Raw genomic sequence first — 15,241 nt, forward strand, 5'->3', positions numbered from 1 at the left:
TTTATACAATTATCACTATCATGGTGTTCAGCAGTGGTGTCACAGCCTGGCAACAAGATGAAGTGCAGGTACGACATGGTGAATCTCCTTAGATCATGCTACATGGCATGAGACGATCCTTCAAGAGGGCAAAAAGGGGACAGAAGATTGCTTTGGTTGATAAGGCGAAGAGAATCCAAAGAACTTAGGGACAGTTAGTATCGCTTTGCGAGTGGAAAATCAATCTCTCAAATTTGATTGGAGTTTTTTGAAGGGGTAACCAAGAAGGTAGATGAGGGCAGTACAGTTGATGCTGTTTACATGGACTTTAGCAAGGCCTTTGACAAGGTACCGCATGGTAGGTTGTTGCATACGGTTAAATATCACGGGATCGAGGGTGAGGTAGCCTATTGGATACAAAATTAGCTTGACGACAGAAGCCAGAGGATGGTTGTAGAGGGTTGTTTTTCAAACTGGAGACCTGTGACCAGCGGTGTGCCTCAGGGATCGGTGCTGGGTCCACTGCTATTTGTCATTTATATTAACAATTTGGATGAGAATTTAGGAGGCATGGTTAGTAAGTTTGCAGATGACACCAAGATTGGCGACGTAGTGGACAGTGGAGAAGGTTATCTAGGATTGCAACGGGATCTTGATCAATTGGGCCAGTGGGCTGACGAATGGCTGATGGAGTTTAATTTAGATAAATGCGAGGTGATGCATTTTGGTAGATTGAACCAGGGCAGGACTTACTCAGTTAATGGTAGGGTGTTGGGGAGAGTTACAGAACAGAGAGATCTAGGGGTACATGTTCATAGCTCCTTGAAAGTGGAGTCACAGGTGGACAGAGTGGTGAAGAAGGCATTCAGTATGCTTGATTTCATTGGTCAGAACATTGAACACAGGAGTTGGGACATCTTTTTGAAGTTGTACAAGACATTGGTAAGGCCACCCTTGGAAGACTGTGTACAATTCTGGTCACCCTATTATAGAAAGGATATTATTAAAGTAGAAAGGGTGCAGAAAAGATTTATTAGGATGCTACTGGGACTTGATGGTTTGAGTTATAAAGAGAGGCTGGATAGATTGGGACTTTTTCCCTGGAACATAGAGGCTTAGGGATGATCTTATAGAGGTTGATAAAATGAGGGGCATAGATAAGGTTGATAGTCAATATATTTTCCCAAAAGTAGGGGAGTCTAAAACTACTGGGCATAGGTTTAAGGTGAGAGGGGAGAGATACAAAAAGGGTCCAGAGGAGCAATTTTTTCACACAGAGGATGGAGAGTGTCTGGAACAAGCTGCGAGAGATAGTAGTAGAGGCGGGTACAATTTTGTCTTTTAAAAAGCATTTAGATAGTTATATGGGTCAGATTGGCAGAGGGGTATGGGCCAAACATGGGCATTTGGGACTAGCTTAATGGTGAAAACTGGACGGCATCGATACATTGGGCTGAAGGACCTGTTTCTATGTTGCAAACCTCAATGACTCTATGACTCCATGTTTTGGTCAGAACGCAATGAGTTTGTAGTGTCGGAGAGTGTTAAAATCGAAATGTGGTGACTGCACATAAATGCTGTGAAGACACAGTGCCAGTAAGCAGATGGGTCCCTTGTGAGATTACAGTGCCGAGCCTGTGTTGAGTTCCCTCAGTTGGGACAGGTAAGTGACTAGGGTGAAGGACAAATCGTTAGCAAGAGAGAGTCAAACAAAACTGTTATAAAATCAGACCAGAGAAAATAACGATCAACACAGGATGGTCTTTGAAGTTGTCTGGGTCACTTTAATTTCTTGTCCCCATACATTCCCAATTTCGCTCAGAAATCTTCATAACTAAGGGAATCGTTGAGAAAGAACATGACTTTCTTGTGGCACAAAGACCACCAATACTTCCTCGATGCATTGAAACAGTTATCAGAAACACCAATTTTGCAATATTTCAATTCCAGGGAGACAACCATCCAGGAGAATAGATGCCTGATAGAAAGACCTGAGAGCATGCATTCGACAAAAATACAAACCAACTGCACTTGCTTCCAAATCTCTGTCTGTAATGTAATCCAACCACTCCAACATCGAGTGGGAAACATCAGCCTTAGTGTTTGGAATCATGTATTTTCATACCCATCTATTTGGCAAATGATTTGTGGTAAAAACCAACCATAGGTCACTGGAAATGATTTGGTGAAAACCATTGATCAGCGCAGCACCAAGATTGCAACATCTCTTGACAAAGATTCAAAGTGATGACTGAGATTCGGCACAACCCAGGTAACCTGAGGATCAGATTGGATACATTTAGCAGATTGCTTAACCCAGCAAAAACAGAAGATATATCCTTAGAACAACAAGTTGACTTCATGTTCTCCAATGCAAATGCCAGCAGCTACAAGAAGAAATGGCAGAAGAGTCTACACCACAGAAACTGTGGGAAACCATCACTGAAGGATGGCCGAATTCAATTCAGCATGTCCACAGGCACGTGTGACTATTTTGGGCTTACTGGACAAGCTCGACATCTCCCAGGGACTCACTGTAAAGGCAGGCAAGGTGATTATGTCAGAATCTCTGTGACCGGAATATTCTTCAGCAACTTCATCTCTCTCACATGGGCATTCATTGGATGAGAAGTCTCGCTGCAGAGACAATCCATTGGCCAGGTACGAACAACGACATTGAAGTTGTCATCAGAGCATATGCCAAGTCAGCACGAGAAATACTCATTCCATATGAAATCCTTATCCGCCCTTTATCCAAAATTGCATCCAATTTCTTTCCTGTCCATGGCACTGACTTCATTGTCAAATACGTACCTAGTACCCCATTATTCGACAATTGCACGATACATAATTGCACAAGCATAACAGCTGCACACACTAAACGCTGTTTTCAATTACTTGGTGTGCCCAGAGAGATGATTACAGAGAACAGTCTGCAATTTCAGAATGTGCATGAGAAGTGGAATATCATCATATTACTTATTATTATTAACGGGTTATCTATACAAATAATTCAGGATGGTGAAATCCCGAATTCTAAATGTAAACAGACCAAGCAAGATCTACACATTGCATTGTTACATCTGAGAGCGACATCTTCAGGTCCAACTATTTGGCAGAGTGGTTAGCACTGCTATCTCACAGCGTCAGGGACCCGGGTTTGATCCCAGCTGTGAGTGACTGTCTATGTGGAGTTTGCATGTTCTCCCCGTGTTGGTGTGATTTCCTCTGGGTGCTCCGGTTTCCTTCCACAGTCCAAAGATGTGCAAGTTAGGTTGATTGGCCATGCTAAATTGCTCCTTATTGCGTGGGTCAAAGGGATTAGTGGGGTTATGGGGATAGGGCCTGGATAGGATTCTCTGTTGGAGAATCAGTACAGACTCAATGGGCTGAATGACTACAGTGCAGAAGGAAGCCATTCTGTGATTCTGTTTCATCACTGGCAGACCAGGGTGCACCAATTTACCATTCTATTCTCTCAGAAATTAGAAAGCAACTTCTAAATCTGCAAGAGAAAATTGCCAATGTGCACACTAAAAATGCAGGTTTAGAAGTGCCAAGTTTACAGTTGGGACAAGTTCACGTCCAGAATTCCCCAGAAGATACGAGGCAACCTGTCGATATGATGGGGATTTGTTCAGAACCAAGATCCTGTGAAGTCATTACACACAAGCGCAACGGAGAGACGTAACTGAGGACAAATCAAATCCATTCCAGCTCCTCAGCCACAGTGAAATCCGACTGGATCAAAGACTAGATCCCAAATGGAACCAGGAACAACATCCAAGAATGACAACCCGGCAGATCACTGAGTCATTAAAGAAACCTCCAGACAGGGTTCCCATTATAAGGTCTGGGCACACCAGCAGATTATCTCCGAGCTTTAGAGACTCAGAGATTCATCAGTTCTGTACATTTATGTAATGGCCACTAAATGTGAACATGTATTGTAAATAGTTATGTTTTGGGATGGTGGGGAATGGTGCCTTCATATCACTACCAAAACTTGACATAGAAACATAGAAAGTAGGAGTCGGCCATTCAGCCCTTTGGGCCTGCTGTGCCATTCAGTATCATCATGATCATCCCACTCAATAGCCTGATCCCGCCTGCCCCCGCCCTCCCTCCCTCCCTCCCTATATCCTTTGATCCCCTTCACCCCAAGAGGAATCTCAAACTCCTTCTTGAAAACATTTCTGGCCTCAACTACTTTCTGTGGCAGCGTATTCCACAGACCCACCACTCTCCAGGTGAAAAGATTTCTCCTCAACTTAGTCCTAACAGGTTTACCCCATGTCTTTAGACTATGACCCCTGCATTCACCTAGTCTTGATGTGGAGATGCTGGCGTTGGACTGGGGTAAGCACAGTAAGAAGTCTCACAACACCAGGTTAAAGTCCAACAAGTTTATTTGGTAGCAAATACCATAAGCTTTCGGAGCACTGCTCCTTCGTCAGATGGAGTGGATATCACTTGGTCTGCCCAGATAATTCATGCAGCCCAGGCACCTCCATCAAAATCAGAATATGTCATTTAAAGAACTCTGATTGAGCTCCTTAGCAAACATATTTACGTGATTAATGGATCAGGTGGCATCTCAGGGTTGCCACTGCCCCATGCCAGTGAAACCTGCTGGCACATGGAATAGCATCAGACCGACTCAGGTAGGGGAGGCACATGGGGAGGACAGAACAAAGGGAATGGTCTGTGCTAGGATGGAAGGTGGGAGAGATCACATGACAAAAGAGATGACTGTGGGAGGCAAAAGGCGATGACAGTGGGACAAGAAATGAAGATGTTGCTAGAAAAGGTGTAAATGGAACGCCTGGGCCTCTAGTTTACCATGCAGTGCTTCTTCTTTGTCTATCACTCACTAACGAATATGATTGTCCCGCTAAGAAACTCCGTATTACTGGTGTGATGATAATGTGCCTTTAAGAAATGTATTTTAGTTATGTTTCCGTGCTGAATGTATTTAGTAGTCTCTTCCATTTTATCAGAGCCATTTTGTTTGTATGTAGAGGCACTCTGTTGTTACTGAAGCAACATAATTGATGCAGTGTTTGTTTTAACCTGACCTAATGCAGAGTTCTGTTGGTTTATGTTTTCCCTGGGATTGTAGAGTCGGGCTTTATTAGGTTGATTGACAGGTAAGGTCATATGACTGGATACAACGAGACTTACACAGAGAACTCAGTCTGATTTTTGCAAGAAGAAGAAATGCACGATCTCCACCACAGCTCCAGGTAGGCCAAGTAGCTTTCAAATTTGCCGCAGCTGGAATGGAGATTGAAGCCTGTGCTGTTGGCACCAATGTGATCCACACTGACTGTCCAGCCAACTGAATTAATTGGCCCCTCCAAGGAGTTCAGATTTACTGTGGGAACACATACTTTTACATGCATGTTGCAGCCTGAAGCTGTGGATAGTGATAGAGGCTCCATTTCCTTCCCACCTGTCACTGGCATGTGTTTGAAAGATTTGCAGGTTGATACTCAACCTGTTTGGCCACCTGATCAACACACCTTGTTTGGCTATCAAGTCCTGAACTTGAGACAGAGCTTCTGGCTCAGAGGCAGGGGCGCTATCCACTATGCTAAGGACCTAGGATTCTTTCTTTCTCTATCTTTCCTGAAAACCTCATTAAGCATTCAATCACCTTCCTTTTTAAGGCAGGTTTAAGATATCAACACTATCGCTGGAATCCTACCGCCCGCCACGGAATCAGAGCGGGCGAGGAGCGGACAACGGAAATGTCCATTGGCCTCAGGTGGGAATTTCCGGTCTCGCTTGAGTGAGGTCATAAAATCCTGCCTTATGTCATTCTCGTGTAATTATTTGTACCTGCAGCTCATGGGTCTTGCTAACATGCTTTGGAGATTTATACACACCTTCTCCAAATCAACTCAAACATCTTTGTATTCTCTATGATCCCATCTATCTTGTATTATTTCTAATGAGGAAAATGAACAGAAGGGCAGCTGAAAATATGAAGTCGTGTTTTTGTTAAGATTTAGATAGACACATCACCCGATAAAGTTTCCAGATTTCTGAAGGAATAATCCACAATTGGACCATACAAGATGGAATCGAACTCTTTTGTTTCAATGGACCTGTGGGAATAAAGTGTGAAGAAATTACTGGTTACAGTACAAATAAAGGGGTCGGAGGGTGCAGGGAGGAGAAAGGGAGATCATTTTATTTATGTAAGCAGGGCAGATGGATTTGACCTCTATACTTTATTTCATGGTATTATCCACCTTTGTGGGTGATATTTTTGTATTTTTCGATAGGATGAGTTTCTATGGGATGAACTGAGTTTCTCACTCGGCCAGTTCACAAGGCAGTTAAGAGTCAACTACATTTCTATGGGTCTGGAGTGACATGTAGTCCAGTTCAGGTAAGGACAGCAGATTTCCTTCCTGTAAGGACACCATTGAATGGGTTTCGACAGCAATTGATGATAGTTTCATGGTCATCATTTCTAAGACTAGCTTGCCATTAAAGTCACCGTCAACATAGTCCCAGATGACCACAGGCTTTGAGGGGAAGACCTGACTGTAATGATTTAACCCGAGGATCACCACACCTCAGGCTAGGGGCAAAGTTGAGAAGGCGGGTCCTTCATGAGTAACCTCAGCCGGTATGGGAATTGAACCCAAGCTGTTGGCATCACTCCGCATCACTAACCAGCTGTCTAACCAACTGAGCTAAATCAATTACAGACCAATTTACTGATTTAAAATGTCACCAACTGTCATAGTGGGATTTGAACTCACGTGCCAACAGCATTAGTCTGGCTTTCTGGATTCCTGGTCCAGTGACAAATTTTATTCCAGCATCTCTATTCTGACATGATCCACAGTACTTTATGTTTCTCTCCCCCTACTTTCCAGTTTGTTTCTTGTTCCCTCAGATTGTGCTGCTCCTTCCCTCCTCCATCCACTCCCAAATTTGTCTTTCTCTCATGTATCCCAATTTCTCACTCTCACACGCAAAAAATCAGGAACAACGGAGTTTTTGATCCACCCCGAATGAAATGAAATTGTTGTGTAACTAACAAGGTGAGTAGCAGAGTGCAGACATGGATTTGATTTATTATTGTCACATGTATTAGTATACAGTGAAAAGTATTGTTTCTGGCACGCTATACAAACCATACCGTTCATAGAGAAGAACATTGTCGATTAGGTGCAAGCCAGACTGCCAAGAAAAACACACATGAAAAGTGGTACTAGGTGAAATGATCCTTCAGAGAGCAAGCACAGATATGATGGGCTGAAAGGCCTCCTTCGTGCTGTAACCATTCTATGATTATATGCAGTTGGCATGGATTGATTCTCACAGGATGTCAGAAGCTGCGCTCAAGGAGACCTATCACCCATCTGGGAGATTCCTATCATTGTCGCAAGGACAAGAACTGTTGATTTCAAAACTGTCATCCTTGCTCTCAAATCCCTCCATGGCCTCATCCCGCCCCATCACTGTAATCTCCTCCAAACCACAACTCTCAAAGGATTCTAGCTTCTTGAGGGACCCCAACATGGTCACACAGTGGTTAGCACTGCTGCCTCACAGCACCAGGGACCCCTGTTTGATTCCTGGCTTGGGTGACTGTCTGTGCTAAGTCTGCGCATTCTCCCTGTGTCTGCATTGGTTTCCTCCCAAAAACGAGCTGGTTAGGCGCATTGGCCAGGCTAAGTTGTCCCTCTCCGAACAGGCACCGGGAATGTGGCGACTAGGGGTTTTTACAGTAACTTCATTGCAGTGTTAATGTAAGCCTACTTGTGACACTAATAAATAAACTTTAACTTTGGCAGTTCTGCTTTTAATTGGTGAAATTAATGTTGAGTCCAGAATACTGTAAGATATCTAACTGAAAGATGAAGTGCTGTTCTTTCAGTGTTTCACCCTGGACACTGTCAGCTTCACCTGCCTGCACTGGCATCATGGCGTTGCCAGGGGCAACGGGGGGAACTGGGCGCGCGGTGCCCGCTGGGGGTTGTAGTCTTGTCCGCGGTGCCGCCCAGCCACGGATCCCGGGAAAGAACTACAACCCCCAGCGGGCTGTGCGCAACACTTGGAACATTCGGGGTTATTCTTTTTTTCGAATCGCCGTATTTTCCGTGCACCGCTTTTACTTCACAAAGGGGAAATTAAAAGTGAATCGCTCAGATGGAGAACGACCAACCCCAGGAGGCGCTCACCCAGTGATATCCCGTGAAGTTGAGGGACGTTCAGGTTCCTCGTTGAGGTCGACAATCCAGCTCATGACGTCTGGTGACGCCACCATTTTCGATTCCATGGCTGCTTTCTCTACGCTGACATTCCCATCCTGGCAGCAGCATCCAGACACCGCCTTCGCGAACTATATCATCGCGCTGCCGTCCGCCCGGCCAGCAGCGGAGTTGTCACCCGGATGTCAAGGGGCGGGTCGCGGACAACCCATCAATCCCCGGATGTTGATAACGTTCTCCAGGCGGTTGGGAGCGTGAGGGAGGCACCGGCGCGCGCAGTTGTGTGCCCGGATGTCCAGGAGGCGGGGCCCGGCCTGGCTACCCGGATGCGGGGATCACGTGCCGCGCTATGGGCCAATGGTGGCGCAGCGCGGGGAGGAGGGGCTGGGATTTGAAAAGCCGCTGAGTCCGCTGGGAGACACAGTTCCGGTGGCCGTAAAAATAAAGGCCGAGGATCTGCGGCCTAGTCCTGGTCTGGGCCGCGCTGTCCGCTCGGTAAGAGGCATTGACGGATTACTCTTGCGGTGAAGTGAGGGATTAAGATTGTAGGCGGGGGGAGAGGAGATTATTCAGACCAAAGCCTGTCCCACTGAGGCCCCACTCCATTCACAGAGTGACAGCAACGGGAGGAGGCCATTAGGCCCACCCTGTCTGTGTTGGCCCTCTGAAGCAGCAGTTCATCTGGTGCCACTTGCCCACTTTATCCCTATACATCCTTTCTTTTCAGATAATTATCCAATTCGCTTTTGAGTGCCTGGATTGACCCTGTCTCCACCACACTCTCAGACAGTACATTCCAGATCCTAACCACTCGCTGTGTGAATCTGTCTCCACCACACTCTCAGACAGTACATTCCAGATCCTAACCACTCGCTGTGTGAATCTGTCTCCACCACACTCTCAGACAGTACATTCCAGATCCTAACCACTCGCTGTGTGAATCTGTCTCCACCACACTCTCAGACAGTACATTCCAGATCTTAACCACTCGCTGTGTGAATCTGTCTCCACCACACTCTCAGACAGTGCATTCCAGATCCTAACCACTCACTATGTGAATCTGTCTCCACCACACTCTCAGACAGTACATTCCAGATCTTAACCACTCGCTGTGTGAATCTGTCTCCACCACACTCTCAGACAGTGCATTCCAGATCCTAACCACTCGCTGTGTGAATCTGTCTCCACCACACTCTCAGACAGTACATTCCAGATCCTAACCACTCGCTGTGTGAATCTGTCTCCACCACACTCTCAGACAGTGCATTCCAGATCCTAACCACTCGCTGTGTGAATCTGTCTCCACCACACTCTCAGACAGTACATTCCAGATCTTAACCACTCGCTGTGTGAATCTGTCTCCACCACACTCTCAGACAGTGCATTCCAGATCCTAACCACTCGCTGTGTGAATCTGTCTCCACCACATTCTCAGACAGTACATTCCAGATCCTAACCATTCACTGTGTGAATCTGTCTCCACCACGCTCTCAGACAGTACATTCCAGATCCTAACCACTCGCTGTGTAAATCTGTCTCCACCACACTCTCAGACAGTACATTCCAGATCCTAATCACTCACCGTGTGAAATGTTTCTTCTCGTGTTTCCATTACAGGTGCAACCATCCAACTTGTACAGGTCTCATCTTTCCCATAATTGTCCCAATGCCCCAGGAATCCAAATCCCTCCCTCCTACACTGACTCTCCAGCCATGCATTCATCTCAAACCTCCTATTCCTGATCTTGATAGCACTGGGAGTAATCCCGCAATTACTCCCATTGAGGTCCTGCCTTTAAATTTATTTCCTAGTTCCCTATATTTTGCTTTTCACGACTTCATCCCTCTTCTTACCACGTCATTGGTACCGATGCATGTGATGAGGGAATATCGGTGATCATGGGTGATTTTAATCTGCACGTAGATTGGGCAAATCAAAGTGGCCACAATGCTGCAGAGGAGGAATTCCTGGAGTGTATACGGGATGGTTTTCTTGACCAATATGTGGAGGAACCAACGACTGGAGAGAAGGCCATCTTAGACTGTGTACTGTGTAATGAGAAGGGAATCATTGCCAATGTAGCTCTGCGAGACCCCTTGGGGGTGAGCGACCATAACATAATAGAGCTTTTTTTATCAAGATGGAGAGTGAAGTAGTTGATTCAGGGACGAGGGCGCTGAATCTTAATAAAGGAATCTATGAAGATATGAGTTGGCCTTGATAGATTGGGGAGAGTTACTTAAAGGGATAACAGTGGATAGGCAATGGCAAACGTTCAAGGAACACATGGGGGAACTGCAGCAACTGTTTATTCCTGTCTGGCACAAAAGCAAAATGGGTAAGAGGGCCAATCCATGGCTTACAAATGAAATTAGAGATAGTATCTGATCCAGGGAAGAAGCATACAGATTGGCCAAGAAAACTAATAGGTCTGAGGATTTGGAGCAGTTTAGAATTCAGCAAAGAAGGACCAAGGGATTGATTAAGGGGAAAATACACTACGAAAGTAAGCTTGCAGGGAATATAAAGACTGACACCAAGAGTCTCTATAGATATGTGAAGAGAAAGAGGTTGATGAAGACAAATGTAGATCCCTACAGACAGAAATGGGGGAATGTGTAATAGGGGACAAAGAAATGGCTGAGCAACTGAATACATACTTTGGTTCTGTCTTCACGAAAGAGGACACAACTCAGATACCAGAAATGCTGGAGAATGTAAGATTTAGTGAGAGGGAAGAACTGAGGGAGATCAATATTAGTAGAGAAATGGTGCTGGGAAAATTGATGGGATTGAAGGTGGAAAAATCCCCAGGGCCTGATAATCTACATCCCAGAGTACTTAAGGAAGTGACTAGTAAGCCTTACATCGGTGGTGGGTAAAATTCTCGAATCCATTATCAAGGACTTTATAACAGCATTTAGAAAGCAGTGGCAGGATCAGACAGAGTCAGCATGGATTTATGAAGGGGAAATCATGCTTGACAAATCTGTTGGGAATCTTTGAAGATGTAACTAGTAGAGTTGACAAGGTGGAGCCAGTTATATATTTGGACTTTCAGAAAACGCTTGAAGTCCCGCATAAGAGATTATTGTGCAAGATTAAAGTGCATGGGATTGGGGGAAGTGTATTGAGATGGATAGAAAATTGGTTGGCAGAGAGGAAAGAAAGAGTAGGAATTAATGGGTCCTTTTCAAATTGGCAGGCAGTAACTAGTGAGGTGCCACACCTGGGACCCCAGCTGTTCACAATATATATTAATGATTTGGATGAGGGAACAAAATGTAACAACTCAAAGTTTGCAGATGATACCAAGTTGAGTGGGAGGGTGAACTGTGACGAGGATGCAGAGATCCTTCAGAATGATCTGGACAGGTTGGGTGAGTGGATCTAATCAATGGTAGATGCAATATAATTTGGATAAATGTGAGGTTATCACTTTGGAAGCAAAAACAAGAAGGCTGATTACTACCTGAATGGTTGTAAATTGGGAGAGGGGAGTGTGCAGCGGGACCTGGGTGTCCTTGTGCACAAATTGCTGAAGGTAAGCATGTAGGTGCAGCAGGCGGTAAAGAAGGCAAATGGTATGTTGGCCTTCATTGCGAGAGGTTTTGAGTACCGGAGCATGTGTTGTTGCAACTATATAGGGCCTTGGTGAGGCCACACCTAGAGTACTTTGTGCAGTTTTGGTCTCCTTTTCTGGGGAAGGATGTTATTGCTCTCGACGGAGTGCAGCGAAGGTTTACCAGGCTGATTCTGGGGGTGGCGGGACTGATGTATGAGGAGAAATTGACTAGGTTAGGATTGTTTTTGCTGGAGTTCAGACGAATGAGGGGGGGATCCCATAGAGACTTATAAAATTCTAACAGGATTAGACAGGGTAGATGCAGGGAGGATGTTCCCGATGGTAGGGGAGTCTGGAACCAGGGGTTACAGTCTGAGGATTCAGGGTAGACCATTTAGGACGGAGATGAGGAGCCATTTCTTTACGCAGAGTGGTGAGCCTGTGGAATTCATTACCACAGGAAGTAGTTGATGCCAAAACATTGAATGTATTCAAGAGGCGGCTGGATATAGCACTTGGGGTGAATGGGATCAAAGATTATGGGGAAAAAGCCCAGGATTAGGCTATTGAGTTGAATGATCAGCCATGATCGTGATGAATGGCGGAGCAGGATTGAAGGGCCGAATGGCCTCCTCCTGCTCCTACCCTCTGTGTTTCTATGCATCACAACCTCTATTCACCCACCCCTTCAGAATGTCCTGGACTTGTTCTCTTCCCTGTTTACAGCAACCTTCAAGTTAAACAAATACAAAAGCAGGGAAGTCACAATGGAGTTGTATAGAACTTTGGTGAGGCCACAGCTGAAGCACTGTGTGCAGTTCTGGTCACCACATTATAGGAAGGACGTGAACGCACTGGAGGGGGTGCAGAGGAGATTCACCAGGATGCTGTCTGGGATGGAACATTTAAGTTGTGAAGAGAGGTTGGATGGACTTGGGTTGTTTTCTCTGGAGCAGAGAAGACTGAGGGGCGACCTGATTGAGGTGTTCAAGATTATGAGGGGCATAGATAGGGAGCAGCTGTTCTCCTTAGTTGAAGGGTCAGTTATGAGGGGACACAAGTTAAAAGTGAGGGGTGGGAGGTTTAGGGGGGATTTGAGGAAAAACCTTTTTTACTTAGAGGATGGTGATGGTCTGGAATGCGCTGCCTGGGAGGGTGGTGGAGGCGGGATGCCTCACATCCTTTAAAAAGTACCTGGATGAGCACTTGGCTCATCATAACATTCAAGGCTATGGGCCAAGCGCTGGCAAGTGGGACTAGGTGGCCAGGTCAGGGCATTTCATGCATTGATGCAGACTCGATGGGCTGAAGGGCCTTTTCTGCATTAGTATTCTGTGATTCTGTAAACCTCGTGTGGAAAAAATATCTGTGAAGAGCTAGATGTTAAAGCAAGTCTCGAAATATTGCACTGCGATTTTATTGATATGGCATGAAACATCTGAAGTTTAAAATCAATATCTAAAAGAAAAATAAGAAGCTTGCTTTTCCATTTTAATATTGAATTGAGTTTTAAAAATAAAATGCTTAAAATCAATTCTCAGAACTCGGGGGGGGGGGGGGGGGGGGGGAGGCTAAACATTGGAGTTAGAAATTGAATGGAATGGTTGCTGTACAGGAAAATGAATAGGAACCTCTGGTTAATGTGGTTGAAACTGTTTTGTTATCGTGAATCAGGCAAATTGATCTTGCGTTCAAACACAAACCACGGCATGTTATGCTGAAGGAATATGGGGCATATTTTCTTTATTTTCTTTAACCTTTATTTAGACAAGTGAGTCAGCTGAGAACAACTCTCATTCACAACAACGACCTGGCTAAGAGGCTATCATTGCAGCAACAGAAATTCGACAATATAATTAATTTAAACACTAAAAGCAATAAAATACAGATCAGCAGTGAAAGAGAATTGACAGCTTAGCAAGTCCAGCCAGGTATCAGCCAACAGAACCTTAACCCTCCAGCGAAAGGCACCACAGTGATAAAGTTAACTAGTTTTAGTTGTACCTGGTTCCAGAAATTAATTACCACTGAAGACAGTATTCACTCCTGGAGTTACCAATTTGATCTTTCAGAATAATATCTTAATTATAACCAATAGTAGTAGTAGCAGTCGGAGTACGATCCAACGATACTTACCCAAACAGCTGTTTAGATTTCCTTAGGAGATATAAACTTGAACAACGCTCTTTCTTAGTCTTTTCACCACCTGGTTCTGCTCTTAGATTCAACTTTTTAGTTACTCCTTTATCTTTGTTCCTTAACTGTTATCTTGTTTAGTTATTTTAGTTTCAGCTATTTAAACATGATCCCCAATATCAGTTATTCACCAACCTATCAGCTCAACGCTTTCCTGTCACATCACTCTTGGATTTTTCAAATTGAGTGCGCTGTATGGTGGCTATCACTCATGGGTCCAGTTCTCTCCACTCTCCGAAGGTAAATGAGGGCCTTGAGCATCGCGCTCCCTTTATCCTGCACTCCCAGAATTTAAAACTTTCAATGCAGCTACGATGCATCCATGTTCCGAGCGAAAACCAGTATTCATTGCAGAAAGGTTGTAAGCTGATATTGGGCAGGTGAGTTACAATGGAGGTAACAGGAGCTGAATTTGATTACTTTGGGGCAGAGCAGTCCAGACATTTATTTAAGATCCTTAAGATAATTACATAGTGAAATAAAAACAAAAGTGTAGGAAGTACTCAACAGATTGAATTTCATCTTTGGTGGCACGCTTGGTGTGTGGAACCAGAAGCAGCCGAGAATCCTGTTCCTGCCCACATCCAATTTAAAATTGCAATATTATACTGGCTGTCACTTAAGTGGCAGCCAACGCAATTCGTGGTGGAAGAACATGGTGGGCGCCTTGTCCAATGGCGGCCTGCCGCAAACTTCAAAAGAAGTCTCCACAGGCTGCAAAAGAATGTGTGTGAGTCATAGCAGCAGCGGGAGGCCACACCAAACTGGAGGGGCGCTCAGGCGGCCAGCAAGCACCCCACTTCTCAGACGAATCCTGCAGAACTCTGAGGCAGTGACAGCGAGGAGGGACTTTCTGAATTTGAGGGATGGGAAGGCCACCCCACCTCGCCAAGAAGACATCGACCGAGGTAGCAGCAGAGGTCAGTGGATATCATCAAATGTGTAGGTCTCATGTAGTCTCGAATCTCACACGTCCCGTGTGTCCTAAGGCTGGAGGGATGCACCAGCAGCTTCTGGTCCATCAAAGGTCCAGATGCCTAGGGGGTTGTTAATGTTCTCAAACCCCCCAGGGGTGTTTTGGGCTTGGGGAGCAGCATGGTATGGCGTTCGAGGTGAAGTTCTCGGCACACAAGGGAGCTCTGCACTGACTTGCAGGAGAAATGGAGCCACAACAATTGGGAGTAATCTGCCACTGGTAGTGGGGGCCATGGCAGGGATGCCAAACCTGGTGATCCTCAGCAGCCACGGACCTGGAGAGCGAGT

The 15,241-nt window shown here is 45.3% G+C and overlaps 2 protein-coding genes across 5 annotated transcripts in view; one reads left to right on the plus strand and one right to left on the minus strand.

The window, feature by feature from the left end:
* lrrc51 (leucine rich repeat containing 51) overlaps positions 1-8,505 on the minus strand; it is a 35,784-nt gene extending 27,279 nt beyond the window's left edge. For 3 of the 4 annotated variants that reach the window (XM_078222614.1, XM_078222612.1, XM_078222613.1), the window contains exons 1-2: positions 8,187-8,504; positions 6,010-6,092 (exon numbers count right to left, since the gene is read on the minus strand). In XM_078222614.1, the coding sequence (XP_078078740.1) occupies positions 6,010-6,092; positions 8,187-8,284 (181 nt within the window). In that variant the 5' untranslated portion in view covers positions 8,285-8,504. Of the gene's footprint in view, positions 1-6,009; positions 6,093-8,186 lie in introns of all 4 variants that reach the window. The other variant, XM_078222615.1, reaches the window with a different exon arrangement.
* A 98-nt stretch (positions 8,506-8,603) lies between these two features.
* The window catches only part of LOC144499936 (nuclear mitotic apparatus protein 1-like), a 105,592-nt gene continuing 98,954 nt past the window's right edge, over positions 8,604-15,241 (plus strand). Inside the window, exon 1 of the mRNA XM_078222641.1 lies at positions 8,604-8,711. The gene's annotated coding sequence lies outside the window, so the exon portion shown is untranslated. The remainder of the gene's footprint in view (positions 8,712-15,241) is intronic.

The sequence above is a fragment of the Mustelus asterias genome, chromosome 10 (genome assembly GCF_964213995.1).
Source record: "Mustelus asterias chromosome 10, sMusAst1.hap1.1, whole genome shotgun sequence".
Classification (NCBI taxonomy): domain Eukaryota; kingdom Metazoa; phylum Chordata; class Chondrichthyes; order Carcharhiniformes; family Triakidae; genus Mustelus; species Mustelus asterias.